The sequence below is a fragment of the Protopterus annectens genome, chromosome 8.part1 (assembly GCF_019279795.1).
Source record: "Protopterus annectens isolate FY-2018-M chromosome 8.part1, PAN1.0, whole genome shotgun sequence".
Classification (NCBI taxonomy): Eukaryota; Metazoa; Chordata; order Ceratodontiformes; family Protopteridae; genus Protopterus; species Protopterus annectens.
Window position 1 is genome coordinate 318,480,288 of NC_056742.1, and position 22,068 is coordinate 318,502,355.

Sequence of the window (22,068 nt, forward strand, 5' to 3'; positions counted from 1 at the left end):
AGCTCAGCTTTGATTCTGAAGAAACTACTATGCAATGTGTAGTAGTACACCCAGTGCGGATGAAACAGGTGTGTCTTAATTATCCCCTCTTTATAAACCAGCCAGCCCAGTATAAAAAGCTGGAACATCTGTATAATGCCTTTAGCACTAGCTAAGTTGGGCACACACAGATCTATCAGACAGAAAACATTGTTTAACAACAGCAATGGAGTCTCAGTATATGGTTCTTCACAAATTGCTGCTATTCACCGCATAACTGGGCTGTATCATTCAGTAATATATGTACCAACAGTGCAAAACCTGATATAAAGGGGTAGGGAGCCATCACCTGAAGGAACTTCTCTAGGTCAGCCATTTAATCAAAACTTCTCAAATAAAAACAGTTAATAGCAGAGGCCATTTCCTAAAATTAGATGCATTTAAACTGCCTTATTTGTTGCCATCATAGAAAATTAGAAATTTACTCTGTGTTTCTATGCTCTCCAAGCTATGCTCTACAAGCAAGGTGTTTAATCAGTGAAGTCCTGACTATGAATTACACCTCAGGGATGTCTATCTAAAGGACAATGAGGGGATTAAAATTCTGGCTTAAACAATTTGCCTCCTCACAAAGTGAAATCTTCTTAGTAGCTGAAGGGGTGATCACTGAAGTAAAACCACTGGTTAAAACATACGAATTACTAATGCTCTGACTGGAGGGATGTGAAGCCAAGAATATTAAGTCCCCAAATGTCTCAACTTTGTCAGGAATCATTTAAATGGATGTGCCACTTTACCACTGGACTCAGGGAAATGCTGTTTTTCATCACTGGCATGATATATTCCATGACTGAGGTAAATTTTGGGAAAACAAAGGGATCACTTAAAGTTTGTCAAAGAAACCAAAGCAAAATCTCAGACAGACCAAGGATCATCCACAGAAAAATTGGATAAATATGTATTCATTTCCAGTCGACTTTCTGTTCTTCTATTCTAAACACATGAACTAGAAGTTCCCTAGACAGTAAAGCCGAATGTGGTGTGTGTGTGTGTGTGTGTGTGTGTGTGTGTGTGTGTGTGTGTGTGTGTGTGTGTGGGGGGGGGGGGGGGTGCTGTGATTCTCTATTAGTCTTGAATTCATGGTAAACCACTCCAGATACAGTGCTGAAAGTTGTTAAATCCTGATATCAATTCTGAATCTGAACATAAGGGACTAGGAATTAATGTGCAGCCAGTGTATCTCACATAAAGCACATAACCCAGGACACCGAATGTTTACTTGGTGTTGAAACCAAGAAGGATAAGGGGGGATGTTTAGGACTGCAGAAGATTGCTGCAGTGATGACCATAGGAAGCTCAAGGTTGCTGAATCTTGAGACCATTACACCTTGCTAGTTCCTACCCTAGACTGTACATCCCTTCTCAAGTCTCGCAATAAATCTCTCCCTCCTCCGTGTTATATTGATCTGCGGAAGTAGGCTTAGATCTCTTGCTCTGGTATTTTTAGGACTGTTTGTATTGGGAAGGGATGAGAAATCCTGGAGTGCAGTGTCCCTGATTGCTCAGAAATCAAGCCATAAATCTCATCTGAAGAGCCCATTCAACAAAGCTACACTTCAACCAATGACAACCCCATTTTGTCAGTAGGAATCAGAAGATGAATTAGGTTGGAGATTAAATAATCGAGCTATTTTAGCTAGAATGGACATGTATGTTTTATAGTTAATGTTAGTGCACAGTTGGCCTGTATAAGTTTACAGGGATCATTTGATGCTTTAAATAAGGAAGAAAGACAGGAATGTTTCCAAGTTATTTGGACCAAGCACCTGTTTGTACTGCTATGAAAATTGTCAGCACGCATGGTGACAGTGTCCCTAAAAGCTGTATACTATACAGCTGGGTAATCAACAAGGTCTGAAGCATTAGACTCGGTGAAAAATTGCATCGCCCGTTTCCTTAGCTGTTGCTGGTACTATCAGCATCTCCTGCAAGTCTTCAGAAAGTGTTGGAAACCTGGCTTTCTGCAGCAAGGCATTCCTGCCACAAAGCTACAGCCAGACTGCAAGGTGTAAAGGTCAGAAAATAAACAGACAAATTCATGTTTTGTTATTAGGAGAAAAAAAATTCCACTAAATGGTGGAAGTGTAGATAGTGAAGGAGTTTTTAACTGGGTTAAGATGATTACATTTATGTGCAATTTTCCCAAAAGAAGCAGGACCAGCAGTCTGTAAGGTACTCCAAAATGACCTGATATTCTTCAAGTCTTGCTTAAGACATACATCCATTAGCAAAATGACATTATGTTTCAGGTCGTAACATGTTCAAGTTACACAGTGTTCTTATTTTCTGTTTTTGGTGTTGCTCTGTTTATGCTCTGCAACACACAATCTTGATGCGGTATGCTGCTGAGGCAGACTTGACAGTGTCCTGTAATATGACAGGACAAGGAATGTTCATTCTGATATGGAATTAAGGAATTGCTAATCTAAGACACAGGCACACAGTGACTTACACTGCAGAAATAAGATATTAAACCTCTGTGTCCTGCGTGTACAAGGGCACTAAAGGGAAACATGGTGATAATTGGACTTTTATATGAAAGAATAATATGAATAACGTCAATCAGAAAGATTTGGTCAACCCATTAGTTACAAAAAAACACGAAGTCCAGGACAAGTGGTCCTTTGGAAATGTAAAATAATGCCCTGCACTGGGATATTATACCCTAAAACAATCTGCTATGCTCCCGCTGGAGCAACTTTAGTAACATATTTTATGAAAGGCATATATTCACAGACGTGCACTGTGCCTCATCCAGAGAATGAATTAAATTAAAATACACTGTGACAAAAATGGAAGCTTGGCAACATAAGCAACAGCTTGAAATAATTCTGTTTAGAATGATGTAAAAGACAGCTGTGGACAAGCTAAATAAATTAATGGCAGTGTGGTTGGCTGGGTCCACATATGCCACCAACTACAAAGGAGCAAGATCCCTAAGTCTCCATTGTTTTTGTTTGCACCAAACAACTAATTGTACTGGATAAAACAGACAAGCTCCTAAGTATCCTCACCACACTGTTTAATTTCAGATGCTTGGTATCATTTACCAATACAGAAGTCCGTCACTGAGGTAGCCAGTACCATGGCACATAGAGGTTGGTTCTTGATTATGCCTCAATTAACTTAGGTTTTATCAGCAGTCTGAGAGCTACAACAATCTGCTTGGGAGTGATGTAGTAAGTGTCTGACTCTGGTACCCCCAACCAAGGGGATGGGTTTAGCAGTCACATCACTGAACTACCACTGGGGGGAAGGTCCAGGATTACAAGTCTTGTACCTAGGTACTCTGGGAAATGCAAGCTTATCAAGGAGTGTGCATGCACTCTAGTTGCAATTCTGGGCATGTGGAAACACTCACTTGGACAAGGTCTACTGCAGCAGCATTATACAGTGCTTTCTAGGCAATGGCTGGGAAAGGGGAAAGGAGCATACAAAACATCTTGTTAAATCCAGATGGATGCTGTTAACCTATTTTCTACCCTGGTGTTCTAGGACGCCAGGGGTATGGAGGATCAATTACATTAACAGAGGATAGGGGATCTCACACAATTTACAAATAAAAATCCCTCAATGAGAATGTTGGATATGGTGAGCACTGTCAGGAAAGAGCAGAATGCATTGATGACTAAATGAAGAAAACTTAATTTCAGACATGGAGCTGATAATTCACCCTACATTTAGTGGTCAGTGCAAAGGAATCTCCTTTTCAGGGTATGATAATTAAATAAGAAGTATATGTTTATAGGTGGCTTGCTGCCCTTAAAGGCCATTTTAAGCTAGCCAATTTTTCCAAAGGTGAGAATCAAACCCTATACCTTGAGTCTGTGAGGTTAACACCTTAACCATTATTAAACAAAAACAAGAAAACTTCACTGCTGAAGGTGGTCCTACCACAAAACAATTACCAAGGAAAAAAATGTAGGCCAACCACCACAGAGTAAAGTAAAAAGACTGGTTTATTTAGCAAGTACAGGTTAGCGTTTTTGTGGGGCTACCACTTCTTCAGACCATAAAACAAATAAAAATCAATCAGTATTTAATAAAATAACAAGCCAATAAAAACACAGCAGAAATAAATACTCGTTATTTTATTTTACTAAATACTAACTGATTTCATTTGTTTTATGGTCTGAATAAGCGGTAGCCCCATGAAAGAGCTAACCTGTACCAGCTGAATAAACCAGCCTTTTTATTTTACGCTGTGGTGGTACACCTTAACCATTATGCCAACCTACAGAGCTCCCTACCTTTGGGGTTTTGGGACCACTGCCTGCACAAAAAAGTATCATTTGCAATTGTGTGAGTGCCATTTTGCATACTTTTAACAAATGAACAGTACTTGCCCAGACTGTATACTGTCAAATATTTTGTACTCATACCAGAACCATCATAGATTAAAGGAATTATGGATTGGGTCCAATGAATGGGCGGATTCCCAAGTATGGAGCATTGTATCCAGGATGAGGTACAGTGAGGCAGAAAAAGGATTCAGGACAAAATGTCCTGAAGAGCTGCTCCATGAAAAGGGAGTGTGCCATGAATGAAGATCCATACTGCTGTACCAAGTAAATGTGTTTAACATTGACTAGGTAGCTGCAGTACAAATGTATGTTACACAAACATTACTGCAGCATACCTTAGGTACAGCAGTACAGAAGTATGGGACAGGCTGAGTGAAGGAGAAGGACATTTAGTCACTTAAATGTTAGACCCGACAGGTTCAACACCTGCTTCTGTCAGTGCAATGATCACTGCTGCATGATATATGCATAGATAGGCAGGTAAATAGACAGACAGACATAGGGAGAGAGAAACTTTGAAAGTTTGAATTGCTAATTTAGCTGCTGATTCTTTTCCCTCTCCACAGTTGACGAGTTGTTTTAAGCACATTCTGGACAAACTTCATACTAACGATGGAGCTCTGCATAAAAATCTAGTAATGGTGTTGTCCCCTCCCCCCATATGATCAGACAAGACTAGAAGATGAATAGTGTCTGTGGTAAAAATGATGTAAGACCCCCCCCATGTGTTAAATCCTCAAAGGAATGTGAATTCTACAGAACAACAGGTAGTGCTCCTTAAATATAAAGGCCTGGAGCTCAGTATCATCCTACCTACAGTAATGGTTAACAACAAAAGTGTTAAAAATAGTCTACACAGAAGAATTAAGACTACCTTAGAAGGGGATAAAAAAAAAAATAAAACATAACCACAGTAAACAAAAAAAAAAAAACAAATAAAAAAACTGGTATAAAACTGTTAAAAACTGTCGATGCACAGAGGAATAAACAAAACCAGGAAAGCTCACTCACTCACATGCACTACACTGCTTACCTGAGTGCGCAGTGGATTCACTTAGAGGGGGGGATAATACTGATCCATAATTCTAAATGATGACGTGTGTGTGTGTGTGTGTGTGTGTGTGTGTGTGTGTGTGTCTGTAGTAGGTAGCTGCGGAACAGATGATACGATGACAGAACATGTTTTTCCATTTCAGGTTACCAAAAACAAAAGAACAGAAATCTCAAGTACAGTTACGTAGTTTAGTTCAGAAAAGTCACTGACAGTTTAGATATCCATTCCTAAGACAGAGAGCTCTGGGAAGAAGTTCATACTGGTTCTGCATGGGTTTTGTAGGTGGGAGAACACTCAATGGTTAGATAGGAAGAGTATACTCATTTATTTTTACTGAAATTTACTACATTCACTGTCTCATAATACTGTTCTCTGTTATAAGAATGGGACACCAGTATAAAAGTAATGTGCAACTTTCTTAAATTAGGAACTAGGAAAGTGGGGGCACTGCAGTACATTTTTTTAAAGATAAATAATGGTATGTATGCATGTACAAGAAAAGGAAGCCAGTCTGGTGGACCCCTGCCATAAACAAGCTATACAACAGAAGGAGGAAACTAGTACAGAAAAGAGTGAAATCCCAAGAAGGAAAGACATCCCTGATCAGTATCAGCAAGAAACAACGATCCCTCATAAAATCATCCAAGGTGAGTTTCGAAAGAAAAATTGCCAATGACTCCAAAGATAACCACAAAGCGTTCTTTAGCTATGTCAAGAACCTAAGTGGAAACTCTCAGATCTGCTAAGAGTTAGTGAAGAATGGCACAAAATACACCGAACCAACTGATATTGCCAACATTCTGGCAGACAGGTTTAGTGCAAACATCACCCCCCCCCCTCTTACCCCCTAAAGGGCCCATAACCATACCAGAAGAATGTAGGGCCCCATCAATCACCAACACACAGGTTAAAATAGCCCTATCCAAAGCCAAAAACACAGCTTCAATGGGAATGGAAGGTGTCCCAGGCTGTGTCTTACAAGAGCTCCAAAATGAACTAACCCCTCACTTAAACACACTCTTCAAACTCAGCCTCTCTACAGGCTACGTACCCACAGAGTGGCGCACAGCAACAGTTATCCCACTCCACAAAGGTGGAGCAACAACGGACCCCGGGAACTATCGCCGTATAAGCCTGACTAGCCTGGTCTCCAAGGCTATGGAACACATCATCATGGAACTCATTAACAGAGACATTGGGAACCTCCAAACCTTGGACCCTATCCAGTTTGGCTTTGTTAAGGACAGATCATGCCTCCTAAACCTGGTGGACTTCTTTGCAATGGTTACCAAGGTATTAGACGAGGGAAAGGAGGTCCACACAGCCAACCTAGACCTTGCAAAGGCTTTCAACACTATTCCCCATTCCAGTATTACAGACAAGCTTACCGGCTTGAACATAAACCCCTATGTCACGAGATGGGTTGCCATCTGGCTCATGGATAGAACCCACATGGTGAGAGTTGCAGGCTCTATGTCCGACTCTAAACCGGTTACAAGTGGCGTCCCCCAGGGCTCAGTCCTAGGACCCCTCCTGTTTGGTATATACTTCTCTGAGGTACAGGCAAGCATAGGAGGACTATGGCTGACCAAGTTTGCAGATGACTGCAAACTAGGGGCCATAATTGATTCTCCGTCTGATACAGACACCCTCCAGAAGGGTCTCACTGAGACGGATACCTGGTGTTAAAATTAAATGCCAAAAAGTGCATAGTCATCCCCTTTGGAAAAAACAAAGTACCTGCGAACTACCACATAGGTGGTAGTCCCCTAAATACAGAAAATGCAATAAGGGATCTGTGGACCCAAGTAGATAGTAATCTCTCCTTTGATAATCATATTGCCAAGGTGGTTAGAAAATCCTTCTATGTGGCCCACCTAATCACAAAAGGGTTCGCATCTAGAACAAAAGAGGTTATTGTGCCTCTCTACACATCACTCATTAGACCCATCATAGAATACAACACCCCATTTGGAATGTACCTTACAAGACACCTGCAACAGCTGGAAAGACCACAAAAGTACCTCACCAAGAGGATTACTGGCCTCAAACAGATGCCCTATGCACACCGACTCAGGAATCTCCAGCTGTACTCGGTTGCATACTGCTTACTCAGAGGTGATCTCTGCCTAACATAGAAGGCCATGTCCAACCCAGAATTGATGGACATGCTCCACCTAAAAAAAACAAATCCCGGACAGCCACATGCTCTAGAGATATAAACCTCACTACAATGATAACAAGGACATGCTGGAGGGATAGATTCCTATCCCAGAGACTCCCCATGCTCTGGAACAGGATTCCAATATACATCAGGCAGAGCCCCTCACTAACACTCTTCAAGAGAAACCTTGATGGGTGGATGGGAAACAGAAAATTTACCCCGGGGATCACTGCAGTGGCTCTGCTGGACAGTGGTGCAGGGAACTAATGGCTCTGCTGGACAGAGGCACAGGGAACTAATCTAAGGGGGTGGCAGAAGCCAACACATTCTGGCTAGGCTTATAAATGCCCTTGGGCAGATAGCCTAGTACTTACCTATGAACCTATGAACCTATGTATGTATGAACTAATGGCTCTGCTGGACAGAGCCACAGAGAACTAATTTAAGGGGGTGGAGAAAGCCAACACATTCTGGCTAGGCTTATAAATGCCCTTGGGCAGATAGCCTAGTACTTACCTATGAACCTATGTATGTATGCATGTATTTTAAGTTTGTTAACCAGGTTAGAGGGTTGGTACTAGACCCTTTTTAGAATAATCCCAGGCCGTAAGCCAGTACAAAGGTTGGACAAAACAAATAGGAAACATACAATGTACACTAACAGAAGTATAAGATGACAAACACTTTCAATCAAAATGCAATTAAGCAATACGTTAAGTATACAACTACAATTATTAACATTGGTTAATTGTCTAAGACTAACAGAAGTATATGATGACCAAAATTGGAAACTCGGAAAAGTGATTAAGACATGTGCTGCTCCATGGTGCACAACAATTCAGTCCTGACTATGAACCAAATAACCTGAGATGACCTAATAACGGAGTGCTGGGGAAGACAGCGAAGGAGGGTGTGAGTGAGCAGCTGGCATTGGTTCATCATTGTGGGGGAAGGAGACATCCACACTCTGCTGCAATACCGAAACAAGACAAAGGTGCGGTGTGAATGCTGGAGACAGAATATGGCCAGGGATATACTTTGTGGCCTACAAAGCTGCCCACCTAAACACCAGGTAACTGCCATCAAGTGTATAGATGTATTTGCTCATTAGTGGGGAGGATTAAAGTTTCACAATTTCCTGTCTTTTGGCCAAACAGGATATGTTAGAACACAGACTCCTTCACTGTTGTAAAAACAGATGGCCCCACAGAAAGCTCAAGTGATTTCTTGAAGGTGGTTACAGAGTTGGGACACCTAATGGAAGTGGGGTGCTTATTCCAATCCAAAGTCAAGAACAGAGAAAAATCCTTCTTCTATCAGAAGTGTAAGATATAATCTTGCAAGAAACAATACTTTACAATGTAACTGTAATTCAAAGAAAAATACAAATTCCAAAATTCACTGTTAATCTTTTAAGTGTTTTTGCGGGAGGTTTCACCCCCTATATAAACTCCTTCATATGGAAGGTTGTATTCCCCATGTCCCTACTATTAACTATGAGAATGCTTTACCTTGGTACAAGGGGGGGATACTGTGAGGTATGGGAACCATGGAAGTGTATATTTTAGTCCACATTTGTACTTGCAGTTCTGCTTTTCTAAGGATCACAGTTACAGTCCTCAAAATTTCAACAGCATCCTACTGGGACACCATATCAGGCTGAGGTGGTGTATATGCTAGTACAGTCTATGGTCATGGCCATTCACAGAAAAATACTGCTGTTAATGCTGGATAACAGCCATGAATACTTCTTCTCTCCACAATCTACAGACTTGGAAGTGGGAGAGAATCATCCATAGTGAACAGGAGGGGAAAGATATTCATGGGGATGGGGTGAACCTGTTTTATGCAGTTCATAGCTTTCATTAATTTAGAAGTAGAATGTTAGACTGGGCACTTGCTAGTGTGTGGAAATGAGTAAGTGGATATTTGGGGATCTAGCAACTTTTGTATGATTTTAATAAGTAGGAAACACATATAAGAAAAAAGAAAGAGACCATAATTGTAGTTTCACAATATTGTATGCACAAGTGCATAAGCTGTGCTGTTATCCACATGATGGTAGAATAGACAGATGCCTACAAAGGGTGACACAGCATAATAGCCTGCTTTCCTCTTAGCAATTACAGCCTCTGTATTCATTAGCACATCTAAGACCCTCTATGGTACATTTGCATCTATATGTTCAGGCATGATTTTATTGTTTAATCCATGCATACTGGAGTGGCAGATAACATGTCAGATTGGCCTGCCTTCTGACACCTCTGCTTGTGACCTCCCAACGCCAAAATAAGTTATTGATATCACACAAAATGCCATGGCAACAATACATGACAATGAGTACGATTTTTTTCCCTTTTGCAGTCTTTCTGATTATCAGTTAGGAGTGTACTTGCTATTTTAGCACAAATTCGCCCTTCAGTACCCCAACACTCGACCAATGCTATGCAAATATATACTACTGTCAATGTAACCGCTCGTATCACTGATGAAAAAAAATGTACAGAAATGTGTTTTGCCAAATTTCATTATACTAATGTGTGCGCAAACCACTAACAATAATATTAATAATAAAGCTATGAAAAATAATATTACATCTATAACCTCCAAAATACATGATGATTTAGATTATTATTTAAAGTAACAAGACAACAAAAATGGTACGCTGAGTGGAGGTGATGTTGTATCTAATACTGTCAAGCCTTGCACACAGCCATGTACTGAAATGACTTTTAAAACCCAATAGCATGTCAACACATCTACCATCTCTGAAAGCTCAAGTTGAAATATACAAAAAGAGCTGATTTAGCTTCAGGTAATAGTGCCATGTAATAAATTATAGTATTACATTTCCCTGTTTTATATGTCCTCCTTACCTCTTCTAACATCTCCTCGTACAGCTGGTATGCTTTCTTGAGTGTTTCTATAGTGCCTTTGCACTCTTGCAGCTGGCAGTGTTTATCCTGCAGTTCCTGCACATAGGAATCCACACTGTTCTGCAAACGGGATGTCTCGCTACTGAAATGGTCCAAATCTTCCTGCCGCTCCTGTTTAGAAGTTTCCAGTTCTCTCTGCAATTGCTCTAAGCTAGCTTCTTGGCTCTGATTCTGTAAAACATAAGAGAGAGAGAGAAGAGATAAAGGAATATCTGCTCAGAATCAAAAGTGCTCCTCAACTTACTACTATTGTGTTCATTTCAGAGCCCTAGTAAAAGTAATTCCAAAACTGTTTTCTTTTCATTTAAAGATACTCCTCTGCCAGCTTTGCAAACTTAGTTTCCACCCCTTATATTTTTTTGCCCTTTTTTGATCATCTTGTGCAACATCTGCATCTTCAGAGGTGTGAAGAGAACTATGATGATTGTACCTGCCATTATGCCCAGAATATGCCAAAAGGTCTAAGTGTGGACCATTCTCTCTGTTCTCACGTAGCATGCCTGAGCCCCTCTCTTCTGACAGGAAATAATAACAACAGAGTGTGCTTTTTCATGATAAAGGAAGGATTAGAGAGGACATCTATCAGTTTATGTAGACCTCTAGGACTTGAAGCCACAGGTATGATCAGACCAGGACTGATGTCAGTGAGTCCCTCAGTGGACTGGGCCACCAAAAGATGGTCATCCAAGTATAGAAATGCATGGAGGGTCTCACCTTCTCCAACAAGTACTGAAAGTTGTGCACAACCAAAGTGAATCAAAAAAAGCTTCTAAGTGAACTCTGGAAAGTAAGGTACCAAAAACCATTAATCAAGTTTAACAAGCCAGCATTGTCTGGGTGCCTTTTCATAGCTAAATCATGAACCCACTCAAGGTTCAACATTCAGAAAATTTAACATACTGGATATGCTCCTGGAAGCCACTGAGGCCCATGACAGAAGAGAGACAGAACTCACAAATCCTCTAGAGAGCTAAGAATATATGGAAGTAAAACTGATTGCTTTGTTCTTAAAGAAAGGATACTGTTTACAGCCCTGAAAAGCAATACAGCCTGGGTCAAACTTAAGAGCTCTATGGAGTTTTCCTGGTTCCTGAATGAAGCACCTCCTAGGAGCAGACATAAGAACTAACATATGACTATTCACAGCCATATCAGTAACCCAGTGGCTCTCTGGGGATGGCTCCCCAAGCTAGGAAAATACTGTGGAATCATTCCCCTCCACAAACAGATGGTCCTAGACAGCAGTCAGAACTTCACTGTCTGGGATAAGTAACTTGAATGGGTCATTAGGAGAAGATAAGGCTATCTAACTAATGGAAGCAAACTTGTTGCATCCTGTAAAGGGGCTTCTGCAAGACCACTGACATTCCCTAGAAGATATAGAAGGTGATAGAGGAATGATGGCATAATGATCTTGTACAATGGTCAGTTTCTATTTATACTTTTGAAGGTCCTTAACTAGCTCTCCTAAGGTCTACCCAAAAACTGATCTTCTCCCTGTATGGAGCATCTAGGATATCCTGTCACAGTCCATCCCAAATGGAGAAGAGACTCAGCCATGCCATATTATGCTGGCCAATATCAGTGCATTCTGATCTAGAGAAAACATCAGCATAATAAAAATTATAGTGGTCTACTTGGAAGATCTAAATTAAAGTTATGTACTCACCATAACTCTGCTGGTGTTAAAACCATGGACTAAAACTGAATGCTAAAAATGTATACTAGTCTACTTCAGCAAGCATGACAAACACTATAACTATCACATTGATAACACACCTCTGAAAATTGATCCTCTAGTTAGGGACCATAATCCAGTTTTGTAAGAAAGTCCTTTTTATTACACAGCTTATTATTAAGAATATGGTGGTTGGGTCCAAGGATGTGATCATTCCACTGTATTCAGCACTTATTAGATCAACATTTGAGTATAATGACCCCTTTGGCATGTACCTCTCCAAACACTTGACACAACTTGAATGCCAACAGTATCTTCTCAACAAGAGAATCAAGGGCCTAAATCATAAGAACTGCACTGATCATCTCAAAATCTTGTCCCTATTCTTGGTATCATACAATCTGCTGAGGGGTAACCCCTACCCTGTATACAGAGCTCAATAGATTCTATCTTATCAGGCCTAGTGCAGGTGTGCAAATCCAATGGTGGGATAAACACATATTCAAGAGATCTTAATCTCTTCTGCAACATAAATTTTACCATGTTAGGATGACTATGTATCAGAAAATTCCACTTTTTGGAATGATTTTCCTCTCCACATAAAGCTAAGTACTTCTCTTACCCTTTTCAAACATATTCTGGAAAAACTGATGGGAAACTGCAAATTCATTCCTCGAGTAGCACCCCTGTCCCTTATGGAATGGGGTAACATGTAAATGTTCCACTGCTCTTTGTTATTTTGTATTTAAATTACAAGGGTAAAAACTTCAAGGGAATGCATGGGTAGGTTTCTAAAGATCCTCCAGGGTCAATACCCTAGAAAAAATCTATGAACCTATAAATCTATGTACTATCCACCAGACAACTGCTAAATAAATAAAATATTGAACATTACTGCACAGCATCATGTCAGAGAGATGCAAAGGGACCATCCTGAATGGGAAGAACAGAGGAAGATAGAGGGAGCACAGGTAGCAGATCACAGAGAAACTCCTTGCATCACTAAAATTAATTCTTGTCAGAGAGGGCTACAGATCCATGGTATGGGCTATTAGAATGGGTAGTGGAGAGGGAATCTGCAGATGCATTCAGAAATGCATAGGACAAGTGGGCAAAGGGTAATGCCTAAGGTAGGTATGGAGAGGAGATAGAATGTTAAAAGCACTTAGAGGGCAGATTGTATAGTCTTGTTCTCACCTTCTGCCCTCAAGTAAATGTAATGTAAGATAACTGCTAGACAATACTTCAACAGGTACATTATTACATTATAATTATTAGCTACCAGTTTTTCCCAGAGCTATACCCCACAGTGATTTGTAATAAACACTGATTGATAATTGTGTGTTTTTGCTGTGAGTTTCTCTACTTTAAAACAGTCATGTTTAGTAGCTGGTTGAAGAATTATCTTAACCTATTTGTTTATTTTTTGGGTACTTGCGTATTATCGCAACCAGATTTTCGTGGTAATAGCACTTGCTTCCCGATCATGACAAATGTCCGTTAATATTGTTAAAATGTAATATAGTGTGTTTTCTTTTAAAAGTACACCTTATTCTTTCTTAACGGTGTTTACTAGCACATCGTTCAACGGGCAGACTTGCAGGAAGCGACACGGTTGCCAGTAGAAAGAACAGCAGCATGTCATGCACGTTGTACTGATAGCAGTCCAGAAAATAAGGTGTACTGTTAAAAAAAAACACGCTGTATTACATTCGGACATTTGTCATGATCGGGAATCAAGTGCTAAGAGGCATTGTGTTTGATCTCCAAATAGAATCAGGTCAGTCATGTCATATAAGTTGGAATCGGAAAAAAAAGGGCCAAAACATTGCAGCGAGGGTGCTAACTTCAAAAAAGATGTATATATCTCTGATCCGACAGACTTTCCACTACGCTTAAAAAATGCACATGTAAATAACCGCATTCCTCAGAAGCCTGAATACCTGATGTTACTGGCAAGCCACTACTGAATGCCTTAACCAATTCTTGCATTCAGCTACAGCAGCCCTGACAATTGAAGCCAAACTGGAAGGAATGTATGTAGTATGGTCGTTATTTCATGGGCTGACAAAGAACATTCAGTGGGCGGCCTTGCAATGCAGCGACATGCTGCTGCCAGTTAAGAGCATGAAGAAACAATATGTTGTGTACTTTGTGTTGGCAGCACTCCAGAAACCAACCTATTTTGTTAAAGAAAACACACCGTTTTCCATTTCAAGCACATTAACTTGCAAATTCACTGATCGGGAAGCAACCACTGTTTTTGTGAAAATCTGGTTGCGATAATACGTAAGTACCATTTTTTGTTGTTGTTCCTCCCTTGCTGAACCTTGACTTCTTCCCCAATTCACTCTCTCACAGTCGTGAAAGGCAACATCATTACTGAGGCTGGGGAGAGTTCTTTTGTAAATCTTGTTGTATGGAGTAAGGGAAATTAACTGTCCCTAGCAATGTCTTATATGCACCACACCATGCTTTTGTGAATGTGATAAAACATGTTAATTCTGTACCCCCCCACCGTAGCCTTGACTCAATCAACTCCCCTGCCTCCACAGAGGGTGCCTGACTGTGGTAAAAGCCTGTACCCAACCTGATGGCATCCTTTACACAGGATCATGTATTCCAAATGGAAAAAAGACTAAAGGAATTCTCTTTTAGCAAAATGGGATTGTTTAGATCCAGTTTAACTGACCATTACTAGGTAAGTCCTGTGTGCAATATAATATGAAGGAGATAGGCTCAGCACCAAAGCAGTGCACACTTTGTGTGTTAAACTTCAAATATTTTCAGGCTGATTTTTAGTTTCTGGTCCAGAAACGTTACGTTTATTTTATACTCAACATTTATTTATAATGTTGAAACACAGGTGCCCAGTAGAAAGGTAGCTGGAATAAAGAAGCTGAACCATGACAAAGTAAAATCTTCTTTTTTAATACAAAATGGTGAGCGCTTTTGCAATGGTAACCATTGCTTTATCAGACTTTGTCGTGGTTCAGCTTCTTTATTCCAGCTACCTTCCTACTGGGCACCTGTCATTTTCAACTTCTGGGCTGGTTTGGATTTATTTATTTATAATGTTTTAGCAGCAACTTGGAGATGTAGTGTGGAGATTTTTTTGTTTGCTTTTTTGTTCAAAGGTTGTGCAACTATGGAGTTGATAAGGCTGTACAGGTTGAAGCCCCCCACATAGGAGGAGTACAGTAGCTTGTTAAACCCTTCCAATACAAAAAAAAATGCTTTTTTTCATGCTGGTGTTAATTTAATTGTCTTGAGAACTTTTTATACAACTGTTATGACAAAAGAACACCATTCAGACACTATGCAAAATAAACAGCAGTTTGGTGTGTAAAATTAATTTTAATATAAGTATTTGGTGACAAAAGGTGGTAACAAATGTTTTGAATGCATTACACTATCTTCACCTTCCATGATTATGTGTCACTTGTTACTTCGTATATATGCAAATTCATATTCAATTAATATTAGCCGGTGAAGTGTGTGCAACTGATAAAGGCTAAAAAAAGCAAGCTGAACTAAAGGTGGGAAAAACTCACACATGTAGTCATTCACTAGGCCAGGCAGGTGGCAGCACACTTCACTAATGTGCTGTGTGCATCCAGGTCATGTTGCCCTCTAAACCTTCCTGAACAGGTATCCCTTGAGCAACATGTAACACGTGAAGCTTTATTCAGTCAGTGATGCATTAAGATAATTAAACTTAATACAGACTGGTAAATGAAATAAAAAAAAAAATCTTTGCATCCTCCTTACTATGGAATATTGCTTTAAACCCCATTGTCTAAGCTGTTAGGTTTTATGTAGCATTACGTACCTTAGGTATATAATGAACTATGACTGCATTAAGTCTCAAATTTTATTATCTTTTCAGAACTAAAATACAGTATCAGAACTGCAGTCATCATGAAAATATGCTGTATCAGCAAACCAAGTTGTATCAGGCATTCCTGTAATATGAAAATAAATCTGTTGACTTGACTGACAATCTACATAAATATATACTGACATGAGACAGCGTTTCTGCCCTGGTATGCAAAAGTGAGAGGTAGCCATGCATATTACTGGTTCTGCTAATCAAAACATAATGCTTCCAAATTCTAATTTGAGACATGTGACTTGGCATGAAGATGCTGCCTGATTTCCAAATATATTTGGTCTTTATTGCTGTCTCGTTGATATAATCCCTCAGCATCCACCAGCCCTCTTGTAATTTGCTGGGAACTCGACAATTTTCAGAGAATGACTTTATTAGTGGATTCCACTCCTGCATCCTGCCACTAAGGAGTTAAAGCTGCTTTAAATTTTGCAGAAATGTACAGTGAGTAAATAAAAAGCTGTTACAGACGTGCATTTGATGTGAGAATATGGCAAATGAATGCATACAAAAAAGGAAAATTACATTTTCTGTTATACATATAGCTTCTGTTCAAATTTTCATATCCTTGCAATGTTAGCATGAATATTTCATAACGTCTCTCTCAGGCAGCTGAAGCTTCAGAATGCAAAGAGTCTGCAAACAAACAAGCTGGAAATAAATTCATTCGGACATGATTACAGTTCAGAATAAATAGCAAAATAACATTTTTAAAGCCACAGATTAAATATTACAATTGCAAAAAATAAAATGATATATAAAGAGTCTGTCCATTTAACTCTCTACACTATGGGATTTGGATATGAGGCATATGATTTGAAGGAAAATACAGGGGCAACTGAAAAAAAAAAAAAAAAAAAAAATATATATATATATATATATATATATACATATATACACATCCTGGGAAGCCAGTAGAAATAGTACGATTTACCAATGTCTACTTAGTGACCATATCCTCTTGGGGGATGCTTTGACTGCCACTGCATTAATAACGTCCCCAATCTATGTCTCCTAACCTCATACCACACGCATAAAAATTCAGCACAGGAGGGATTTATAGGCAGCTGCCGCTTCAGCCTAATTGTGTTTGCTGATTTTGGGTGGCTGACTCTAATCTTGCCACCTCGGCATTTATAACAAATGCTGGGCGATTTCTTGGTAGGTTGGTGGGGGGGGGGGGGAGTGCTTGCATAAATTCAGTTAATAGGAACCATTTCTTCAAAACAAGGGAACTGTTCTAAGAAAGCACAAAGAAAAAGATTCTCCCTTGTATGTGTGAATGGTATTCATAACATGTACACACTTCATCGTCTAACTAGAAAGAAAGACATGCAATAAATACTACATACACACAATTATTTGACTTTTACCTGAAATAAATCTATATTTTTCACATAAGACATAACATACAAATATGTAGATATAAAGAGAAAATGAAATACAACAAATGGATAGATTGCAGATAGGGAACCAGAGAGACAAGCAGTAAAATATCTTGATAGTTGACAGCTAGAATATAGACACAAGACAAATACTGTACGTAGACATTGCAGCCGGACAGACAGTGTGTAGTCAGACTACAATCGGAATAATGACCGTATTATAAGACTAGGAAGGAGGCACAGACAGACGGGTAGTGGTCAAACAGAAATAAATATACATTTAATGACACATTAACTGTGACTATAGATGTGCCAAGACTAGCAAGGTGCATTAGCTATCTGAATCTCCACCGACAGAAATAAGATAGCATCCCTGGTACCAGCAAATTCTATCAATTTAATTCATGGTCTGCTATGAGGCAACCTTTCTAGCAGTTTAGTACCCAATACACAGAACTCAATATTAGGAGCAATCTGCCCTCTGGCAATGAGTTCCACTTAACCTGCAGAATGTCTCAAAACATACATACATGCTAACATGCAAAAAATGCCAAGTGCTCACACAGGAAGAAAAACAACAGTAGCAGCAAGCCAGCAACCCTTGTGAGTCTAACCAAGAGGTGTTAAAACATCCTGTGGCAAGTTTCCGCTTACAAATGTCAACCAGCCAAACGTGGTTCCAAGGTAGCTGATGGCCAGAAACAAGACAGAACAGGACAGCTACTTAAAGACAGTGTTATCAAAGGCCAGTTCATCAAACCACTTAGTTAAATTCAGTTTGATCAAATGTCACAGCGAATGAAAATTCATTTAGCTGAAGTTCATCTATAATATTTACTGCTGTCATGTGCCTTGAGGTCACAGATGGAACATGGGCTACATTTAAGCATTAGAATTATGATTAGCATTAGGGATAGAAGGTGTTGGGACTAGTGTGATGGATAGTCTGTTTTTAAATTTACATTATCTGCATTATGTAAGTTGTCATTAGATGTGTTTTTTTTAATTAACTAGTCTTTGAAGTTAGTACTTTCCTATACATGGACTGGATGAAGAGGCATTCAGTGTTGTGGTTTTCAATCAGTTCATTTAAACATGAAAAATATTGTTTGAAAAAGCTGGAATCTGTGGGTTGTATTATAAAACAGTTCACTCTGGACAAAAGGATGGTTAATTATGAGTCTGTGCAGAGATCAACATGGGAATTTGTCCTCTGTAATGTTGTTATACATGGCACTGCCATAGATCTGCTCCTCCAATGTCAAGCTATATCTTCAAATTGCAACACCACTTCTTTTTTATTTTTATACAAATACAATCTTATGCTCTAAAGTCAATTTTCACATACTCATGTTTCAACAGTTGAAAGTCACAAATAATTTAGAGACATACAAATAAGTCATCCAATAAAAAAACAATGCATCCTGTCTACAAAAACTTGTATGGCACTATTCTTAACAACTGAAACTCAATGAGAAAGATATGCTCTCAAATAAATGATTGAAGACCATTAAATATGATATGTGGTGGGAAATGGCTATTAAAGATATAAGTTGTGTGAATTAATCAGTTTCAATTCCTTTCTTGCAAATATGCTGTTTTGCCATTCTGAACTCACCAAAGAAGCAAGAAGGATAAATACATGACGTTTGTGAAAAAACATGTATTTGCCTTTAAGTGTGTTGCAAGCACTACATTAAAAATGTGATACAGACACACTATTGATAGCAATGTTTTCTCCCTACAGTACTGTTAGAAACCTTCAGTCCTATTTACTTAGCAGCTTTCAGAAACTCAGGTAGTTTTGCAACCACCATTCTACTTTACAAGTGATAATAGCCAACCTAACACCCTCACCACTCTAATAATACTGAATGGCTCCCCACCCTCATCCACCTAACCAGAAGTGATATTTATGGCTTTTTTCTCACCAGTACAGAGGTGATCAACACTCAACACTCCACAGTGGTAATCAGAATCTAGAGTATCTCCCTTTAAACATTCAGTGCTGGTCAGAGCTTTCCCCTGCCACTTCCTCAGCTCTGCAGTGATTAAATGATTCTTCAGTCTTCCCCCCTTATCTATCCTGTGCCAACCATAATCCCCAGCCTCTACATCACCAACAGAAGTGATCGAAGTTCCCAGTCTACCTGCTCACCATCCAGTGGTGATTAGAATTCCAGCCTGACATCTTCAGTAGCAGTGGTGATCAGAGACCCCAACCTATCCTGAAACAATAGGGATCTGATTGAACAGCCACCTTCTTAGTCATTCAGCAGTGACCAGATTCCACAATCTTCAGACATTTAATGGTGACCAAATTTTCTAGCCTTCCCATCAACATTCCACTAGAGAAAGATAAGCACACCTTAGAAATTGAATCCGACTGCCAATAAAAACCACACTAGAGATTAGAGTTCTTAGCCATTCATTCCTAGTCAAGATCAAAGTGTTCAGTCTCTCACACATTAACCATCATCACAGTGCTCAGTGTCGCATTCACTAGCTGTGATCAGAGTGCTCAATCTCTCATTCACTAGATGTGATCAGAATTCTCAGTCTCTCATTCACTAGATCTGATCAGAGTACTCAGTCTCTCATTCACTAGCTGTGATCAGACTTCTCAGTCTCTCATTCACTAGTTGTGATCATAGTGCTTAATCTTTCATTCACTAGCTGTGATCAGAGTGCTTAATCTCTCATTCATTAGCTGTGATCACAGTGATTAGTTTCTCATTTACTAGCTGTGATCAGAGTGCACAGTCTCTCATTTGCTAAGTATGATCAGAGTGCTCAGTGTCTAATTCACTAGCTGTAAACACAGTGCTCAGTCTCAAATTCACTAGATGTGATCAGAGTTCTCAGTCTCAAATTCGCTAAGTGTAATCAGAGTGCTTAGTCTCTCATTCACTAGCTGTTATCAGAGTGCTCAGTCTCTCATTCGCTAAGTGTGATCATAGTACTTGGTCTCTCATTCACTAGCTGTCATAAGAGTGATTAGTCTCTCATTCACTAACTGTGATCAGAGTGCTCAGTCTCTGACTAGCTGTAAACACAGTGCTCAGTCTCTCATTCACTAGATGTGATCAGAGTTCTCAGTCTCTCATTCGCTAAGTGTGATCAGAGTGCTTAGTCTCTCATTCACTAGCTGTGATCACAGTGCACAGTCTCTCATTCGCTAAGTGTGATCAGAGTTCTCAGTCTCTCATTTGCCAAGTGTGATCAGAATGCTCAGTCTCTCATTTGCTAAGTGTGATCAGAGTGCTTAGTTTCTCATTCACTAGCTGTGATCATAGAGTTTTTAGTCCAGTTTCCTGCCTAAACCACTAGTACTAACCAAAAGTGCTCACTCTAGTCTTCTGTCACTTTATCAGTGTTATTCAGTGTCTTGTCCTTATCCCTTCAGTGGTGACCACAGTTCTCACCCTTCTTTCTTACCACCAGTAGCAGTCAGGGTCTCCCTCCACCCTCTTATCTTCTTGTAGTGATCATGGTCTGCAGTCTCCCTCTCATCCATGCACTGGCAGTCAGTGTCCCCAGAACCCCTTTAACACCAGTGGTGATGGGGTCTTTCCAGCTTCCTCCTCAGCAGTCTAGTGAAGTCACTAGCTTAATCTTTTACTCATTCAGAGGTTAATGGCTTTCCTACTCACCCTCTCACTTATCTGGTGGCAAATAAAGTCTACAAACTATGCCTAAATCCGGCATGAATGGAAGGACTTCTCCAACTCCCTAGCTCAGAATTTAACCTAACAGTGATCTGTGTCCATAGTTTCCACCCAACCTAGCTGTGATCATTGCACCATCCCTATGCTTTGTAGACAACAATGCACCCTATCCTTGTAACATACTGCTTGTCCTAGCATCAAAATGGAACCCCACTTAATCCAAGGGGTGGTCAATGACAATTCCCAACGTCCACTCTGTCTGAGGGTTCAGGTGCTTTTATAATTCTCATACATCTTTTAGTGGTGATTAGTTTGTAACTTCAATCCTACCAATCCTGTCAACAACTGACATCCCCAGTATGTTACTGTATTCAGACTCTGCAAATAACCACTCCCAGATGTCTCCCATAATAGTTAGAAACACCAATCTGTCCTTCTAACTGCAAACGCAGCAGACTACATGACATGTTGATAGGCCATGCAACTACCCTTCCTGCAGACTGCATGCTATGCTGTATTCCTCTGCTTGTTAAACTACTATGAAAACCCAAATGAGCACAATGTCTGCACTAATGAAATGCATAATGATTCTATTTAAGAATCACAACTCAGTAGCATTGCACTAGGTGAGCAGTTGTGAGTACTACAAGACTGATTAACTACAACAAACACATAGCATACAAGGACCACTTGGTCTGATATCTATTTCATAAGCTGTGGAATGGTCTTCCCTTGCTTTACATAGAAACTTTGCTCAATGAGCTTTTTCCATTAAATAGGTTGAATTGCAAGAAAAGTTTGTGACTTACTCTCTAGTTTACAACCTGAGTTTGAGCTGTAATGATTAAGGGACTGCATGGGACATGTCCCCAGCTTCTCTCAGCATATAATCTTCACTCCTGTTTGATGCATCTGGCATCAAGAAGTGAGTTTCAACATTGCTAAAAT

At 39.7% G+C, this 22,068-nt stretch overlaps 1 protein-coding gene across 1 annotated transcript in view; it reads right to left on the bottom strand.

Annotated features, from left to right (window-relative positions):
• Positions 1-22,068, bottom strand: part of PMFBP1 (polyamine modulated factor 1 binding protein 1) — a 3,624,986-nt gene that overhangs the window by 729,445 nt on the left and 2,873,473 nt on the right. The window contains exon 24 of the mRNA XM_044081904.1: positions 10,438-10,668. Coding sequence (XP_043937839.1) covers positions 10,438-10,668 — 231 coding nt within the window. The remainder of the gene's footprint in view (positions 1-10,437; positions 10,669-22,068) is intronic.